General features: G+C 39.0%; 1 protein-coding gene across 1 annotated transcript; it reads left to right on the plus strand.

Moving 5' to 3' along the window:
• Positions 1 to 3,995: 3,995 nt before the first annotated feature.
• Positions 3,996 to 13,350, plus strand: lhx4 (LIM homeobox 4). Its single transcript, XM_058073184.1, has 6 exons — positions 3,996 to 4,248; positions 6,798 to 6,969; positions 8,223 to 8,425; positions 9,649 to 9,803; positions 9,916 to 10,087; positions 11,631 to 13,350. The coding sequence occupies exons 1-6, from the start codon at positions 4,170 to 4,172 to the stop codon at positions 12,017 to 12,019; spliced, it is 1,170 nt and encodes a 389-aa protein (XP_057929167.1). The 5' UTR covers positions 3,996 to 4,169; the 3' UTR covers positions 12,020 to 13,350.
• Positions 13,351 to 20,661: the final 7,311 nt, after the last annotated feature.

Below are 20,661 nucleotides of genomic sequence, written 5' to 3' on the forward strand. Positions count from 1 at the left end.
GCCGGACACCCCACCACCACCACTACCACCAAACCCCCCCCCAGTTTCAATATTCTGCCTTTTAAAAGCAAGAGTCAGCTGGGGTCACATCCATCTCATTTAACTGCCATCCTCCCCCTCCCTCTTTTTAGCCACGTCACGATTCCTGCCCCCAAACCCCATACCCCCCCATCAACATGTTGCTTGCTGGTCACTTTACTGCAATGACCTGGCACACCCATGAAATACTGCATCATGGTACCTTTACGGGTACATTTGGTATATCCAACACTAGAGTGGTACCCTACAGCCATATGATATATAATAATATAATATAATATACAGCCATATAATGATAAGATGAACAAAATATTAGGAACCGCTATGATGCAATGCACTAATACTCTAAATTGGAACCCTAATAATAAACATATTGTTAAATTGCTACTTCTCTGCCTTTGTATGTCATAACTGAGCCTTATTTGTATCATTTTGTCATTTTTGGATACAGCTCTTTTACTGACTCATTGTAGACTGTAATGAAATATGATAAATGGGGGGGGGGTATGAGACAATGTAACATTTTATGGTGTGACATTATATTTTTTCATTATAATTTGCATTTAGATGGTTTTTTTTTTTCAAAACAAAAACACACTGCATTTGATCATATTGTTGTGTTGTTTGTTTGTGTGATAAAGTGCAAAGTTTCTTGACAATTTTAAACACAAGTATAAATGATTATTAATATTTGGAATTCATGTATAGACTGTACTTGCTTTCAAGGTCATGGAGTCCATCACTGTAAACATGCAACCTGCATGTCAGTACTACATACATGCATATTAGTAGCAGTACAGTAATAGCAGTAATTGTGTAGTATTTACAAATAATTATTAGTAGGGGTAGTAATAGTATTTGCACATGTTTCTTTAAGTTAATGTTAATATTAGTAGTTGTATTTGATGTAATATTTCCATGCATGTATACTAAAATTATTAGGCTGCTATACTTCATTATATGTACTTAAATATATTCCTTATATAAAGAAAAAAAAAGATAATGATAATAATAATGATAATAATAAAAATGAGCCTCCAGTGTGTTTTGACTGTATGTGTCCGAGCAGTATACTTAAAAAACATATATATATATATATATATATATATATATATATATATATATATATATATATATATATATATATATATATATATATATATATATATATACACTAAATATACTCCTGTTTACTAGATGTAAATATTGCCTCTATGTGTGCAATGTATTATTGTATTATTATATTGTCTTATATATTTTATTATTGCATGTATTATTATATCAGCAGACAACAAATCACCTCACACTGTAGTTAAAGAATGTAAAGACTAATAATAATAATAATAATAATAATAATAATAATAATAATAATAATAATAATAATAATAATAATAATAATAATAATAATAATATAATTGGCTGGCGACCAGTCCAGGGTGTACCACTCCTCTCGCCTGAAGTCAGCTGGGATAGGCTCCAGCATCCCCCCGGCGACCCTCGTGAGGTTAAGCGGTATAGAACGTGTATGGATGTATAGTAGCACTACTAATAGCTTCCGTGCCGTGCCGTGCCGTGTTTGACAAGATGCATGACCGTGGTTGTTATCTGAGCTCAATGAGCCTATTAGCGGCGTGTGTAGTCCAACAGGGTCAGGTTCGATCATGGAATGAGAAGATATCATTGGTGACGGGACCACATTCGGACTGTTGGTCCAATCTCTCCGACTAATTACCCAAATGGACAGGAGCTGTCAAGAGACAATAACTATTCCCCCTTAATACAATTTGCCCCCCAAGTGCAATCTAATTTTTCCCTGCAGCAGCAGCAGCAGATCTCTCGGAAGGGTTTGTGCATGGCTCTCTCCCTCTCTACGAGTTTACTTCTCTCTGCAGGTTCTGCTTCTTTTTTGCTTCATGACGTCCTCCATCGTGGACAGGATGTTTTGTCTCTGTCTCCTAACCTGCAAAGGAAGGATGGGAAGGAGCAAGATGAAGAAGAAGAGGAGGAGACTGTGCGGAGATGAGGTAGGAAAAATAGCAAGAATAAATCCTATTTTTCTTTTGCACAAGAGACTCATATTGATAGGTGCATTACATGTTTAATTCGGGGTGTTAAAATAGCAAAGGATGACACTTTGGTGTGTGTGGCGTGTGAGCATGTAGATGTCAATAAAGTATTGGGAGTGAAAGATGACTTCTAATTAGAGGTGGCGGGTCAACGGCGGTGGCAAAGGAGTCGCCCCCACTGTGAATTACTGCTTCCTTCCTTACTGCTATTTGTTTTCTTTCCAATGACACTACCCCCCCCCCCCCCCCAACACTCCGACCTACACATATCATCTCTACAACATTTTATATAACCTTATATCCATGCCTGAAATTTGATATCACTATTTCTGGGAATTATTTGATTCATTTAAGGGCTGTTTTTGTCGCTGTGTTGCGTTTGGAGCAATAGGACAAACACCAACTGTGAATGTGAATGGTAAATGTCACTAAAGTTGAAATAATATAGATAATACAATCATTATTATTCTTATTTGTTCATGATCAGGATTGTTGCAGAATCAGGAAAGGCGACTTCGCTTGCTTTTCTCTTCTCCACACTTGAAGTCAATTGGAAGTGAATATTGAGTTGATTTAGCTTGAACTCCCGGTCCTCTTGGGGGGAGTGGGGGGGGGGGGGGGGGTTCTCTTTCTCTTTGAGAAGACAGCCCACCAATGAGATGTGTCAGTGTGATGCTGCACGTTGTCGTCTTGTAGACACGTCAAGTCATTGCACCTCAAACGCAGCATGGCATCCATTATCACTGCTGTATAGTATAGGAAAATAATACGGAAGGATCCATCCATAGCTCATTTGATCATATGTCATCATTCATACTTATTACGGAAAAAAATTAGGAAAATTAAAAGCTTAAAATATGTAATCCAGCATCATCTTAGTGCTTCTGAAACTTAAAAAAATGTAATTTAATGTAATTTTCAAAATAGGGACAATAAAAAATGGTCCCGTACCTATACTGTCCCTATACTGCTTAAAATATGATTTTACATCATTAATATCGATACTTATCTTAATGTACGCATGAGGAAATAATGCAATAGTACAATATCAGCATCCAAATTATTCCAATAACTCTGCACATATTAAAGAGTCATTGTGTCAATGCCACACTTTCATCAATACTAATTATGACCTTTTTTTGCTTGAACAGAAGAAAAGAAGATTATCACTAGTTATTGCTTAAAATCTAACAAAATAACATCATTTATACTTATTATGGAATCTAGATACAAAAAGAGAAAGCACTTTTGGAAAGCAAGGAAATATTAATAATGACATCCCACTTACATCTGTACTTATTTTTGCATATAGAATTCTGTATAGCATCCACTTCCGTAGGCCTGCTTCAATATAATACAATAAGGACAGCATCAACATGACACATACAGTATATTATGAAGCAATAATAAAGATTATTAAAGATAATAAAAGAGCCTTACATCCATATTGCTCCGTATATTATTAGCATATATACACGAGGAGATAGCATTATTTGTATTGTGGAAGCAGAGTTATCTTTGTTAAAATAACAATAGTTTCTTCCTGTATGGGAGCTAACAGCAAGCCTGATGTTCCAATGTTGCGGGTCAACCTCTACGGTGGCCCCCCGGGGGCTCTCTGGGTTCCTCTAGGGGCCACTCACACTGCAGTGAGCTATTTATGGGTTCTACCATCTCAGTGTCCCGCCTCTCCTCCTACCGAGGATGCTCAAAGGAGGAGTACTGAGGGGTGATGATGATGATGGCCCTCTTTTTACTGGAGCTCTCCTATTGGTCATCGCCGAGCCTGTGCCTCGATGACGTCACTGCCCGCCGCCCCTGCAGCGCGGAATGGATTCAGCAGCCTGCTTGATCCTCCCCAAAAAAGAGCTTGGCACAGCTCGCCCCGGCACGGCACTGACCGGACGCCATTAGAGTTGGACTTAAAAGCAAGAAGCGCCAAAGATCAGCTATTTTTTAATATTAAATCAGACATTTTTTTATTGTTTTTCCCCAACCAGGAGACCAGGAGAGGGGGGCCCCACCGTGTTGCGGGTTGTATGTGCGTGCGTGTGTTGGATCACGATGATGCAAAGTGCGGCGATCCTCCCCACAGAGAGTCCCGTTAAGAGTTTACCGGACATCCTGGGAGTGCCTCTGCAACGTAAGACCACATTTATTGACATTTCTATCATTTTCCTGCAATAGTTGTGAATGTTGGGGACTAGACGAGGATGTACCACAGCCTTTACCACAGTACCACAGTCTTTTTCCTATGCACCAAAATACTTTTCAGCACACCTTTCCTACATCTCAGCAAAGGGCCCTGATTCTTGCAATTGCAATTGAACGCATCATGTGCATTTTAATTAGAATTGAAACAACACTAATTCGGTCTAAATGTAATTTGTTGTACCTTGGCCTACAATTTGGCTGCATTGGCCTTCGTCTTGTTTAGCGCTCCAAATGCATATTAATATGTTATTTTTTATTTGAAAATTGCTACGGAACGCTTTTTATTGCGTTTATTAAAAGGAATATCCGTATATGTGCACAATGATCATCCTTATTTCATAAAAAAGGAATAAACACATTTAATGCATTTAGAAGTAATATCGTGCATGTGATTATGTTTTTACCTTTTTATATGGATCATAACCACACATACGTCAACATCATCTGCTTTGACCTAATTATTGAAACATAACGGATCAGTCTAACAGCATTGAAAAAGAAAATAATCAACAAAAAAGCCATAATCCACTGAAATACTATTAGTAGATATTGAAGCAAATAAATGTTTTCGTTTTAAAATGATTAAAATATATTTCAATAGCCAATATGAGGTGAGATGATGCTATTTAATTGTATAAATCGAAGCAGATTAAACGATCGGATAAAAGGGTCCCACCACTCGGCCCCCCTGCAGTGCCAACATCTTGCATGCGTGGATTTAAAACATGCTTTTTTTTCTAGGAATGGAAGGGATTTTGTATCCTGGACTAAATTTTTTTTTTATTATACCAGAATTAATAATCGAAATAATACACATTTAAGCCAGGAACCAAACCAGACTGGAGATAAATGTGCTTTGTGGACGTTTACACGGTGGTGGAGGTGATGAAGATGATGAAGCTCAATGTAATAATGACGATGATGATGAGGGGAGTCATGGCAACAGATGAGAAACTCTTCATTTTTTCGCGTCTTTACATTTAAAAGTGTATTCTATGAAGTCACCTTACGTGTACAAATAATAATAATAATAAGAATATTAGATTAAAATTACAACCATAAGAATAAATCCACCAGTGCTTATTCTGTTCCATTGAATGGTGTCTTTGCCATGCAGCGAAACGGACATTTAAAGTCTCCAAATCAGCATCTTTTTAATGTTTTCCTTCACAATGAACTTGTGTTTTAACTGGAGAAATACTGCAAAATTACGGAAAATAAATATTGGATTGGAAGTTGTATCATATTATTCATAAAAAGGTCAGCAAACTGTGTCTCCAGAAAATGATGAAATTGAGAAGCCATTTTATTTAGTTTATTAAATGTAAAGCTATCCAGATTTGTATTTGTCTTGGTGCATCCGATTAATTTCTTAAATGTCATTGTTTAGAATTTTTATTGCTGTTGAATTTGAGAATGTTATGTAACCTATATAATCATTCAGTCATTCATTTATACGCCGCTTGATCTCAGGGGCATGCTGGAGCCTATCCCAGGTGACTGTAGGCGGGAGGCGGAGTACACCCTGGACTGGTCGCCAGCCAATCACAGGGCACATATAGACAAACAACCATTCACACTCACATTCATACCTATGGACAATTTGGAGTCACCAATGAATGTAGGAGGAAACACGAGGGGAAGATGCAAACTTCGAACCCAGATAGCCTACATATATTATATAATACAGTGTAGGCTATTATCATATTTAATTGTGGCGTCCATTTAGGAGCACTGTAAGGGGGGAAAGTTAGGACCTTGACCTTGCCCCCCAAAAACAGAGATGTGGTGATACAGCTACCTGGGGTAAGGGGGCAATATGATTTTTTTTTTCATATTGCCCAGCATTCCTGGCGGCATCTCCGTTGCCATTTGTTCCCATATGCCCCCCCCCCCCCCTAAAAATAAAAACCCAGAGGTTAATTTACACTCTTCAGAATGCCAAAGTCCAATTGTATCAGACAGGGGAAATCAGCACCATGGACAGAGACAGACGTCACTATATCCCTACCTAAAATGCTTTCATATAAAGAAAGTGTAATATATTGTATAACACTGCTGCATGTGTGTATCAATATTATTCATTGTATCGTATCATATCATTATTAGCAATATTATGAATATAGTTCATAACAATACAAGACTTAATGCGAGAAAACATTTTGCAATATCCAATTGAAATATTAAAAACAAACATATAAACACAACAAACAAAATTATTTTATTATTATTAGAATATGGATCATGGTATCCGTTGCATTCAGTTCCAAATGTGTGTTTTTTCAAATAACAGTTGAAATAAAGTATTTATTTTAATTAGATGGCGGTGTTGACGTGACCCATCCTGTAATATATTGTCGGAATATTTCATCTCACTCAGCAAATGTATTTGATGAGTTTCTATTCATCTCGGCTGGGGAAGAGATGACAAGAATGGGATTCATGTTGCGTGTTGTTGCTGTCGTGTCACCCCTGTAGAGATCCCTCAGTGTGCGGGCTGCAGTCAGCACATCGTGGACAAGTTCATCCTGAAGGTTCTGGACAGACATTGGCACTCCAAGTGTCTCAAGTGCGCCGACTGTCACACTCCGCTGACCGACAAGTGCTTCTCTCGGGCGGGCAGCGTCTACTGCAAGGAGGATTTCTTCAAGTCAGTATTCAGTTGGTTGACCTTTAACCTTTGCCATTTTTCTTGACCTACCAACACACACACACACACACACACACACACAGTCTCACTAAATCAACTAAGAGTTAATACAAGCTTCAGGATGGCAGAATGTTAACTAGGAGAGGAATAAGCTCGAATCTTATTTAGCTATAATAATGCAAGCCTTTTATTTAGTGTAGCCCATAAATGTAACAGTTGTGACCTAATAATCGAATCATAAATATACCAACAGGTTTATAGTCTACAAAGATAATAACAGATGATTTCTGCAAAAAATAAGTATTTATTTTCAGCCAAAATCTTCTCTAGAATTAATAAAATATGTAGCTAATTTCATTGTTTTAGTTATTTATTTATTTTTTACAAAAAATACGAATTATTGTTGATGCAATTAGATACAGTTTTTTGCTCAGATTTGAGAAATTAGATTTCTGAGGTATTACAGATTCATCTAAAACAGGATCAGGGCTTTATCCAAATCTAGTTAAGGTACACGTTTGATGCTTTAAGCTCAGAGGTTAACTGTGTTAGTTTGACCTCCAGCGTGCGGCGGGGTGGCGGGGTTGTCGGCCACAACATTAGGTACAGCTGGATGATCGATATAATCCAAAACAACAACATCAACATGAAGTATTGCAATATTTTCATCCTTGTATTTATAAATGAAAATAATGTATACACCAATTGTTGTATTTAATTGTGCACATGTACCTCATGTGGGTATTCATTAATAGGGACATACACTGTGAGTGTGTGTGTGTAGGCTTCACCTTGCCTTTTTTCTGAGGGTTGCTGGAGTGATTTAAAGCCTCTCCTGAGTCAGTGTTTTATTGCTTCTCCTCAGGGTGTGTTTACTGTGAACACCACCTCCTCCTCCTCCTCCTCCTCCTCCTCTCAAGCTCTCAGTACTTATTCTGCAAACACATAAACACACACACGCATACACACTCTTGTGTGGCACACTGGCCGCAGTGCATTGATCTTGTCCATCCATCACGTTGCAGACAGGTCTATCGTTAACAGAAATGCATTCCAGTGCTGATTTTTCCCCGCTTCAACAGCTGGAGCTCCTATTAACACAGGCATTGCACCATCACTCTTGCCTGCAGTTGAGATGAAAATACATACTGTAGCTGTTCATGCTTCTGGGCAGGTCTACACCAGTTCATCTTTGGGAGCGTTTCTACCTAAAGGCAGCTCTGACCTTCCTTCTTTTTTTTTTTTCCCTGCAGGCGTTTTGGAACAAAATGTGCATCCTGCCAACAGGGAATCCCTCCAACGCAGGTGGTGAGGAAGGCACAGGACTTTGTGTATCACCTGCACTGCTTCGCCTGCATCATGTGCAGCAGGCAGTTGGCCACCGGGGATGAGTTCTACCTCATGGAGGATGGCAGGCTGGTGTGCAAGGTGGACTATGAGACGGCCAAACAGAACGGTGAGTCTGCAGATAACATGAGCTCATCATTTATTAGTCTTACGGTATAGATTTATAGAATACAGTAGCAGACAGGGAACTTATTCTTAAGGTAATTATATACGTGCATCTATATACAGTATAACACCATCAAAATAAATAATAATCAAATTAAAATACCTTTAACTAATAATACATGTAACGTCCAAGTGTTTGCTATTATTCAAAATTATTTAGAACATTATTTTAATGTTTTTATTTGTCACAGATTTATCTTACTTTCCTTCACACATTGCAAAATATTGGAAAATATGAAAAAAATAATATTTATTTTTATATATGTGAATATTAACTTGATTAAATTTTAAAATGAACTTGAAATCACATAAAAATATAAAAATAAAAATAAATAAATAAAAATATATTCAGTTGAAATCACTCAAAATTAATAATTACAAATTCTATGTATTTGTAAGTTCAAATGTAAATACTTCAACAATATATTTTTTTTATCATACATCTATTTAAAGTTTGTACAATGTAATTTATAATAATTTACATACATCTCGAAGCAAAGAAATAACCCAATAAAATATGTAAATAAAAATTTGGTAGGTGGATGGTTCGCTGCTATACCTGACAACATTGCTTTGTGAAAATACAGGAAATTGGAAATATGGGAACAACATATGGGAACTCCTCCTCCCCCTGACACAAGAAAAATTCTCAACCTCAAGGAGGTTGAGGGGAGGATGTGGTGAGGGAAGACCCTTTGCTGTGGCTCAAGCATGGATACCGTCATTATTGTCATCTGCATATATACATAGATAGATAGATAGATAGATAGATAGATAGATAGATAGATAGATAGATAGATAGATAGATAGATAAATAGATAGATTGATGGATAGATAGAAGAAGAGTAGGATAGACAGGTTATGTGAAAAAGCAAAGAGTAGCATGAACTTGTCCTTGCGTCCCTCATTGTTGATGTAAAGTGAAGCAACCCTCACTTGTGTGTTGTGTGCTGCAGTCCCAATAAGTGTGTTGTCCTGATAAGATTTATGTCCCGTGCTGCTGTGGGGGCCGAGACAGACGCACAAGGATAAGTGCAATAATGCACTTCTGCTGGCCACCATTCACTCCACTGTGTGCACAATGCTGAGGACGGCGCCGCCTGGTTAACTCAAAAGACAAAAACAATCACTCATCTACTTGTGTTGTTGTTTCTTTTCCTTTTGAAGATGATTCTGAGGCAGGGACGAAGCGACCGAGGACCACCATCACGGCCAAGCAGCTGGAGACCCTCAAAAGTGCCTACAAGAACTCTCCAAAGCCGGCGCGACACGTCAGAGAGCAACTTTCATCTGAAACGGGGCTGGACATGAGAGTAGTACAGGTACATGGTTGCGAAACACAAATCATGGCGTAGTCATTGATCATTTGGCTACATTTTGATATCAATCTATCAGCAATCAATTCAATGCTTATTTGCAATGATGACTTTTCAGGTGTGGTTCCAGAACCGCCGAGCAAAAGAAAAACGTCTAAAAAAAGATGCAGGCCGCCATCGCTGGACTCAGTTTTATAAAAGTGTTAAACGCAGCCGAGGGGGGTCAAAGGTGGAGAAGGAGAGCTCGGCAGATGATGCAGGACTCAGTGACAGTGAACTGAGCTTCAGAGGTAATGACTACTATCCACTCAACTTATATATACGTACTACGCTTTATTAATATTTATTAATGGAACATTTTTGTAGTGAGGGCATAGAAAATCTGTTTACAAGCTTCTAAATATGTTTTTAAAGATAATTAGAGCCTTGTAGACATGAAATAACACCCCTATAGTCACCTTTACACTCGTATTAGCTAAAATAGTTGACATAATAAGAGTAAATTAGCCCTTTAGGACACAGTTTTCCCAGGGAGCTGAACTGGTGGCAGACAGGAAGTGGCGTTTGAGGTTAAGAGTTGAGTTTCTGCTTTGTGTGGGTAATAGCCACAACAGCAGCCCATGTGTTCATTCGGTATTAGTTCCCTTTTTGTGAGAAAATTCAAACCTGCAATAAAAGCCTGAGCTTGTGTGTCTCACCAAACATTACAGTAACATTACTGACACCTAGTGACCAGTGTAGCATACTACATATCACCAACGTCTCTTGAAGGCACCTTATGTATGCCTTATATTTGCATTTGCATTTTTATGTAGGCAAAAACATGTAACATTTGCTTAAACATGCATATTTCTTCACTAATAATTCCACCACAAAACATTACAATTTATTCATGAGTACGGTTTAAAAAAAAACACAATAGAGTGAGTTTGTATTAATAACTATTATTATTATTATTATTATTATTATTATTATTATTATTATTATTATTATCAAGTATATGTGCTATTTTATTTTTTATTTAAAAATACCCTTTAAAGTCACCTGATATATTATACATTGTATGCATAATACAACTAAATCAAAGTAACATAAAGTAAAACTAGATATGGTAAATTAAAACATATTTCCAAGTGAAAATACATATGAAATTGTATAATAAAACTAAGTAAAGTAAAGCAGCTTCCCCCTTGAAAAAGACATCTAATACTACATCTAATACTTTTAATTAGTAGTGTTTTATTTTTAGTTATTGCTCGGCTTAATAAGAGAAAATGGATGTATGCCACTGAAATGTAATGATTGCATAGCATTATACACAATTCCCAGTTCTAAGGTTATGGTCACACTTTTCTACAAAAAATACAAAAAAGTCCCCCAAATTTTGGGTTGATTTCCAAATTTTGTGGTGTTTGCACGGTGGTGAGTGGTTAGCGTGTTGGTTGCTGTATTGACTGTTACCCACATAAAGTTGAAACTCAATTCTTAACCTCTGACGCCATTTCCTGTTTAGCTCAGCTCCCAGGGAAAACTCATTTCCAGAACCGGTGTTCGATTCCCCACCTGGGCATCTCTGTGTGGAGTTTGCATGTTCTCCCCGTGCATGCGTGGGTTTTCTCTGGGTACTCCGGTTTCCTCCCACATTCCAAAAACATGCTAGGTTAATTGGTGACTCCAAATTGTCCATAGGTATGAATGTGAGTGTGAATGGTTGTTTGTTTATATGTGCCCTGTGATTGGCTGGTGACCAGTCCAGGGTGACAATGGATGGATGACTTCTAGTTGAGCGTACCTGTGTTCCTTTCTTGCTAAGCGGTGGTCTCTCCTCTGCAGATGACCAGGTGCTGTCAGACTTGGGCCAAGGCAACGGCCTCTACGGGAGCGTTGGCGACATTACAAACAGCGCGGTCTTGAACGGCAGCTTCTCGGTGGACGCAGCTGGCCAACCATACCACGACATCCGCGCTGGAAGCCCCTACGGTCTCCCTCAGTCGCCCTCCTCCATCGCCTCCCTGCCTGGCCACACCCCTCTCCTAAACAACCTGGCTTTCAGCATGGACAGTCTGGGGGCGCAGGGCGGACCGGGCGGCGTGGGTCAGGCTCTGAGGGCCATGGCAGGAGGCCCCACCTCAGACCTCTCCACGGGCAGTAGTACGGGATACCCGGATTTCCCCACCAGTCCTGCGTCCTGGCTGGATGAGATGGACCATTCCCAGTTCTGAACCACTGTGAGGACATATTGGCCAGCCAACACACACACAAGACTTTTTACATGTTTCTATCATGTGTGATGAAGAGGAAACAGCTGCTTAAGGAACCCCCGACTCGTGTATCATACAAACTTCATTTGCTCATTCGACACTTCTCAACAACGTCAGGGCTAAAGTGTTGATCCGGAGGCGCCTTGCATGCTTCTGACCGATCATGACGAGCCTTTTTACGTTGATGATGCACTTTACTCTCCTCACCACTTCCTGCACACGAGGACACAAGCGCAGAATTAGATAAAGGGAAGAAAAAAATACAAAAGGGAGACGTATGCACAAGGCTGAAACAGTGTTGCATTGGGAGAGAATTTTACAAGAACTGTGGCACAAGTGTTTATTTAAAAACAAAAAAATACAGACATTTTTCTATTGGGGAGTCCATGTTTGGCCCATCCATGAGTGCTGATGTTTTTCATCTGTCTCTTGTGTATTCATGGGTGCTTGACTTGTTCTTGTCTGTGTAACACCGTCTGGAGACGTGTCAGTATTTAATTATTGCTGTCCACACCCAAGAGTTTGAAAGCCAAATTATTTATTTGAAGTATTTCATTTATTCTTCATAAAATGCACAGACAACATTTTTTTGAGACTTACAGATCTTTTTTATTTTTGACAAATGGCAATCATGATGTTGGGATGTGTTCAATGACGTTTCTATTCTAGGGATGGGCATTTGACTAAATGTTACCATCAATTAATCGACTTGTACTTATTTCAAAATTCTGTTCTGAAAATGTTCTGAACTCCGGTTTCTATTGTCAGTTTTGTATTGAGCAGAGCTGCTTCAGAGGATCTGACGTAAGTTAAGAATGAATCCACAACAGTGCCTCTGCTGGTTGCAGCCTAGTAGTGCACGCCATTTTGCCTCAATTGCTTTAAGACAGGATTCCGCTGCAAATTCTTAGCAGTCACTTAAAGGGTTAATATGCCCATCCCTAACCACTTCCTTTCTTTTTGGAATTTTGCCTGGTGATCTCTCAGCATTCACACACAAAAAGTGAAGCCTTGATTTTAACAAAAAAAAAATGACAACAGTAAAATTACACAAGAACAAAGCTGTCAAATACCAACACCTTTACGAGGAATACTTGCATTACTGCTACTGCAATCGTACGAGAATAAAGTTGGAATTTTAATGAGTCAATGAATCCAAACGTAGTCCCAAAAGCAGTCACTGTCGCTCCATATCAGAGGTATCCAATGTGTGGCCCGGGGGCTGTTTTTTTTATTGGCCGGCAAAACATTTGAACAGAAAAAAACAAATAAATAAAAGCATAAAGTCAAAATATTAAGAGAAAAAAGATGCAAATAATATTATGAGGGGAAAATGACGTTGTTTTAGTAGCATAAAGTTGAAATAATAAATAACAATGTTATTTTTTATTATAATTTTATGAAAAACTAAATAAAAAATTAAGTTGTAATTTATTTATTTTATGTTTGATTGGGAAATTTTTTTATATTGTTATGAGAACAAGAAAAGAGAATTTACCAAAAACTATTAAAAAAAAAACAGCAAAAAAAATGGGCTGGAATTTTACAAGAATAATCAGAGAAAAATGTTTTCTAATGACCCCCCCCCCCCCCCCCCCCCCCCCCGCAATTTTACAAGAATAATAATTTTAGTAGTTGTAATATTATGTTAAACTAAAGTTTTTTGGGGGGGGGGAAAAGTTACAATATTATAAGAATGAAGTATTCCAAAAATAACAATTACCCAGTTTATTTAAGGCAAACATTTAAATATTTGGAACATTTAAAAACGGCAAAAATGAGGGTAAAAAAGAGCAAAGATCGAAGTTGATACTAATAATATCCCTTTTCGCCTATATCACAAAGCTGCGATGCAATTGCTTCTTGGAATATGTATCTTAGCATAGCTCATGAAACATGTTAAAACACTTCTGGTCAGATGATGGAACACTAAACCATGGTGTCTCGTTTCTCAGGAACAGAGGCTTACATGATCAGGTGACAGTAATTATCTGATGATGGGGTCGCTTTGACAAAACACGATAAAAAAATGTATCCTAATACGTAAATTGACAACATCCTCAACAACGCTTTGGTATTCTAGCCTGCTGAAGGACATTTAAAGGACATTCCCTGCCTCGGTGTGGTACTGTCTGTCTGATTCGTAGGCTTCTCTCGGTAATCTACTCAGTGAAGCGGCGCTCTACGTGCTCTATCTACAGTATCAACCTACTTAGCGGGAGGCCAGATGTGTTGTCAGCCTGTTGTCTCACGGTCTGGTCCTCCATGTCAGAGGGATTACCCACGCTGGGGCATCACAGATACCTTACACTTCAGTTCAGGGCTTCCGCTCAAAACATCTTAAATTAAAAGAGTCCAATCATTCATTCGGTGATGTACCACTTGTGTGAATGCTGGGAGGTCGGTATAAGCGTTAAAGGCTATGGTGCATCAAGGCCCGTGTGAATGCTGGGAAAAAAGCACCTCGGGGCATATTTGCATGGTAACTGGGGATTGCTGTGATGTCCCCTTTTCATTTCTCTCAGTATTCACATATTTGAAAACTTTACAATTCCTTGTTTGTTCTGACTTGTTGAACTCATACTAATCATCCTCTCCGTACTTTCAGTTTATTTTGGCAGCTCCCCCTTGAGAAAACCCGAAAACAAATCACTCCATCCATTTTTTCTTTTGTTAAGTCTGCGTTGCCTCAGAAGTTTTGCATCATACTTGTTGTAAATGGTGTACAGTTTGGCTATGTGTTGATGGTCTTGTTTGATGAGTGCTATTTATTATGATTATTATTATGATTATTATTATTATTGCCATGTGTCTTTGCAAAAGATGTAAAGGAGAGCACTGAAATGATTAATTTATGCCTTCTGTGTAATGATATGAACGGTGTACAGTCAAATCTATATGAGGAAAATAAAGCTGGATTGTCTTTTTGGGTTAAAGACGGCTGCTAGGGGTTGTGTTCAATTTATCAAATATATACGTGCTGTAGGTGTTTGTGTTATTTTGGCCTTATCTAAATGCTCTTTAGAAAGAGTTAACCCGCAAATTCATTTAGCCATTGAGAGCATTTACCACACACTTAGGGCTCTATTCAATTGTGGGGATCCATTTAGTCGCACGGGCAGACAGTGGTGGGTCAGTTAACAGTGATTGATGCGCTCTCAGGACGAGGGCGACCACAAAGACGCTTGAGGAGGAAAAAGAGGATAGAATAGACAAACAGCTGCCTGATCCTGTCACTGGTAAAGCAGATTCTCGCTTTAATCCCCACGCTGGTAAATAATTGCGGAGTGCTTTGTATAAGATGTGTTAGTAATCTAGATTTTGTACATTTCATCGTAATATACATAGTAGATGAGCTTCCAGTTATTAATATATTTGGGGTTTTTATTTACCTAAACCTCCATAGGCATGAATGTGAGTGTGAATGGTTGTTTGTCTATATGTGTCCTGTGATTGGCTGGTGACCAGTCCAGGGTGTACCCCACCTCAGCTGGGATCGGCTCCAGCATGAATGAATGAAACCGAAAACAGAGAACTTTTTCCGTCCACATGATCTCCGCCTCGCTCTTATGAAATTCACTTCTGCCACCTTGTGGACGTTTTTATGCCATAAAATTGCTCTGAGGTGAAATCCATTAGTGGGGAGTTGCATCATCACCTCTTTTTGCCTCTCAGGTAAAATAACGGAAAAGATGTTGTTGGCATTCGGGTTTACAAAAATTTGTATCAACATTTTTGGTATTGAATGAGTTAATTATTTGGAATCATGACCACTCTCTTTGACCACATGGTCATTACATGATACTACAGCAGAACCAATGTTGTGATAGTAGCTCAGCCAGCATTAATGCAGCTGATGAGTTCAATTTAGGTGGTCGAGTGGTTAGCATGTAGGCCACACAGTTAGGAGATCGGGTTCCAATCTCTGCTTGGGTATCTCTGTGTGGAGTTTGCATGTTCTCCCCGTGCATGCGTGGGTTTTCTTCGGGTACTCCGGTTTCCTCCCACATTCCAAAAACATGCTAGGTTAATTGGTGACTCCAAATTGTTACATTTACTGTCTGCTCAAAATAAATGAACAAACAGCTGATGGTAAGTTAAACATTATGTGAAAATGTTCCAAATTGGTTCCATTTAGCCATTTTCCTTCCTGTGTGTCATGTGACTTGTTAGTTCTTAGTAGGTCTCAGGTGTGAATGTGGAGCAGCTGTGTTCAATTTGACACTCTCATCCAGGTAACTGGAATTTCAACATGGTACCTCCTAGCATAGAGCTCTCTGAAGATCTGAAAAAGTGTTTTATTTTTACAATTTGGTGGAGGAGTGCAACATCTCCAACATCCACCAGCTCCAAGGTGTCATGATGGTGGCATGAAAGAGGATTCCAGAGTCAGAGTTTTTTCGTGCAATTTTAGTGCTTTTTTTAAAGGCCAAGCGTGACTCCTTAAGAAGAATTGCATTGTTGGAAGTTGAGTGTTGTAGTCTTCTGTGCCCAGATTGGCTGTAGACCGTCTCCTGTTGTGGTCATGAGCATGGACATGGACATGGATGGCAAGCAAACTAGCTAACTGTCTGAGCTCTATGCTAACTGCCAATGCTGGGAAAAAAATAGAAGGAACAAAAGAAGCCAACAGTGTGACTCTGTGACGGCTGCAAGCCCTTCCCCGCGACAAAAAGCTCTGTACCCAAATGGAAGAGGAAGCCATCCACCACACAAAAAGCTGGACACACCAAAAAAGACACAAGGATTCAGGACTTTACCACGGAACAAATGGCCCACAGAGGATGAAGAGAAGGAGTAAACATGACGGCAGGAGCTACACACTTCAACAATGACACAAAAACGTCACAGCCAAACAGCAAAGAGGAGGAGCAAAACACATGTGAGTCGCTTAATAATTTCTTGTGCCCAACCTAGTAAGTTGATCATTAAAATTCAAATGTAATTTGAACTTTGAGAGAGAAATGTGTGAATATGTTAATGCCTGAGGTATAATGTGTATTTTGAGGGGTTTTACAGCCTTAAAACACCAATCCATCCATTTTCTATACCGCTTATCCTCATGAGGATCACGGGTATGCTGGAGCCTACCCCAGCTGTCTTCGGGCGAGAGGCGGGGTACACCCTGGACTGCCAGCCAATCACAGGGCACATATAAACACCCCAAACCATGACATACGTACAGTACGTACTGTATGTCTGTTTTGACTGTTGCTCTTCCAATACAGTTGTTTAAGTAACTAAAATACTAAGATGCTAGATTAACATACAGTAAAATTAAATGAAACAATGGTAGTGGCTAACACCGTATAGAAGTCCAATAAAATTAGGCAGCAGCATACTCGTATGAACTCATCTGTATGCTACAATGTACAGCATTAGTCGGACATGAGGGTAGGCCAAAGCAAACCCCCACCGAAGCGATATCGATTCCCATGTGCTTTAGCTTATATAAACGAACAACAAAAAAGAAAACAGTCAACCAATAGTTGAAGTTTATATAAAATGTTGCAAATGGAGCTGATTTTTATTTACGTAAGCATTGATTGGCCGGGGATGTGCATTAATGGCTAGGCTCTAATAGTATAGTGGCCTTGCAAAGATAAAACGCCACACGGACAGTTAGGATAATTTACACGCCACTTACAGCACTAGTATACAAATAAATCTGTGGCAACTCCACCACTTGCTTTTGAGAAGATGACAAACACAAGCACAAATGCCATTATCATCGATCGCCCGGCTTTTATTACTAACTTTCTAAAGAAAACTGCAAAGGATGAATAAATTAACATGCAAAATTGACATGATTTGTTTTGGCCTGAAAGTCAATCTATAGCAGCACTAAGACTTTTTTTTTCTCCTCCCCCTGCAGTGAACAATGATGTGCAGGATGATGGAGTGAGTCTTAAAGAGAGGAGCTGCAGTCAAACAGAGGCCTCTCAATGACAGCTTCAAGGTTGGGAGTGCTGTGCTGTTTTAATGTAAAAACGGCCTTTTTCCACTGAGCTGGATGTCACCTGACCACCGCAGGTAATAACAGTATTAATAGAAAATCCGTATGTTGTTTACTTCCTCATCAGAAATAATAGAAAATGTTCCCGGTTCAGCACGCTCAAATTGAAGCGCCCCAAAAGTAGTACAATTTCATGCATCCATTTCCTATCCTGATTCGGGTCGCGGATATGCTGGAGCCTATCCCAGCTGTCTTTTGGGTGAGAAGTGGGGTACACCCTGGCCAGAATTTAGAGTTCAGACAATGTTTTAGAAAAATATATCAAGAGTTTCAAACATACGTGACAATCTATGCATGAGCATGTAAAAGGATCTGCTCCTATGAAAGAGATCGTAATAACTGTGACATGTAGTGGTCTTATTATTGAAGTGGAAAGGTCGCCTGTGCTCTGCCTGGAAGACCACAACCAACAGCGTATCCCGGTTATGTTGATTCAGGAAGTGATTGCGTCCCCTCTAGCTTCAATCTTCTCCTTCCACTTCATCCTACCAATAAATCACTAAAATAATCATAAAATAAACAAATATCTTAAGATATCAGGTGATTGAATGTCTTGTGAAAAACAAGCAAACAACAAAGTTCCCTTTATTCAGTATATGAACGATGCTTTTTGGCTTGTCTCAGCAGTATACTCAGCAGCAATCATAGATGGAGTCCACTTTCCCGGGTATATTTTCTCCATAGATGCCATGTCCTGGTGGAATTGTTCCCCGTGCTCATTACTTACTTCACAGTTCAATGGAAAGAAACCTAGATAGGAATGCAAAAAGTGTATCTTCAGTGACATATTGCAGCCAAGGAAATCGTAGGATTTCAGGAGGTTTGCCACCAGCTGCTTATAATTATCTGCCTTGTAGTTTCCAAGGAACTCTGATGCAAAAGTCCATTTCTTCTACAGTTCATGAAATTTCTATACTTGCATGCATTTTGTCCATGTCCAAGAGAGATTTCTGCAATATATATATATATATGTCAAAACTCTAGACATATGAGTTAAAATGAATGTATTGGAACGTGCAGACAGGCTTTCAGATAGAACTGGTTGCTTGTAGACCCACCGTACATTCTGATAAACTATAATATTTGCCTTTTTGCAGAAATGTACCCATGCCGTATTTTGGAAACTATAGCCAATAGCCAACTGATTTTTGACTAGTGACCTAAACCAAGAAAAATGTCACTACTTTTGTTCCGGAAACATTTTGCTTGTAGACCAGTGTTATTGCTGGACAGCAGCAAGTTGTCATACAGGGACTTCCTACAGTTGTGACATGAGAAATTCTAAATTCTCATGGTAGTTTTGGACCTACAAATGAACCCAGAAAAAGCGTTAAACAATATTGCACTTCCACAGCATGGAACAAGAATAGGCCTACAATATTTTAAACATAGACGTTTTTTAGGATATGGCCCCTTTTAAATAAATGTCTGTACATTTAATTTGAGTTTAATTAAAGTTTTATGATGGTGGCAGTTGGAGGCTGGGAATTTTGATTTGCAGTATAACGAAAACAATAGAAGGAACATTATGTCCATAATACTAATAATACACAGTCAGGGAATCCCGACATCTTGTAGCCTGTGTTGGATGCTCAAGTGCAATGCCTATTCTTTAAATCCAAAAAGTCCACATATTGGTGTTTTCCAGTGTTATTGCAGTTTATTGCAGCAATGCTACTGCAAGGTGCCATTCAAGTGCAAGAAAAAGTGAATATCTCAGACTTTGGAGTAATTTCTGGCCTTTTTTTTTTTGCTGTGTAAGGCAGCGGAAACAACATACTGAGCATGACTAGCATTTAAAAAAAAATTAATTGAAGAGGCCAATAGTAAAGTTACATCTGTAGCTTGGAGCGATTGGAGTGTGTGGGTTTATCCTCCTGTGTTTTAAGATTTGATCTATAATGAAACTCTAACGATGTAAAACGTTTTACACAAATTACTTTTGTGTATTTTCCTGCTTTATAAATGCAGTTATTCATGTTAGAAAAGAAGAATTGTCATTGAAAAGCATCAGTGCATGCATTTCTTAAGTGAAAAATGTTACGACAAAATACAGGTATGATGACTGCGGTGGAGGGATGCAAAGGGGGAGGGAGCTTCGGTGCCAAAAACAAGAAGCTGAAAGGAAAATTGAAGGCCCATAATGGAAGCATAATGGGCTTAGTGTCAGAGTCTTGCAGACGGGCTGAGGGGGGCAGTGTGCTTGCCGTCACCCTCTCTTAATTCAAACTAGTATTACAGGCTTTAGGAAGGCATGAAGAGACACTGCTCTGGCCCCTTAAACAGGCTTCCACAATACACATGCTGGCTAATAGCTGGATGCGGATGGAATCCATAAGAATGACATCGTCGCAGTCTCTTTGTGTGATTGTAGCCCATCATGCCTCAGGCTGGGGCTGAATACTCAAAAGGTTTTCTAAGATTTCATAAAAGGAACATTTAGGAAGCTAGACTATGTTTGCAACAGAAGGCTCTGAGAAGCGGAGGTCAAAGCATGCACGTAAGAAAAGACGTGCATTTTAGCCCACATAAGACAAATATTGAATGTGACACCCATGCTGGGTGAGGGTGAGTGACAGCACACATG

The sequence above is a fragment of the Doryrhamphus excisus genome, chromosome 5, assembly GCF_030265055.1.
Source record: "Doryrhamphus excisus isolate RoL2022-K1 chromosome 5, RoL_Dexc_1.0, whole genome shotgun sequence".
NCBI classification, from domain to species: Eukaryota; Metazoa; Chordata; class Actinopteri; order Syngnathiformes; family Syngnathidae; genus Doryrhamphus; species Doryrhamphus excisus.

Coding starts and splice junctions, on each gene's coding strand:
- lhx4 (XM_058073184.1), top strand. CDS start 4,170: ATGATGCAAAGTGCGGCGATCCTCCCCACAGAGAGTCCCGTTAAGAGT. Junction 8,426..9,648: donor TGAGACGGCCAAACAGAACG/GTGAGTCTGCAG, acceptor TTCCTTTTGAAG/ATGATTCTGAGGCAGGGACG. Junction 10,088..11,630: donor CAGTGAACTGAGCTTCAGAG/GTAATGACTACT, acceptor TCTCCTCTGCAG/ATGACCAGGTGCTGTCAGAC.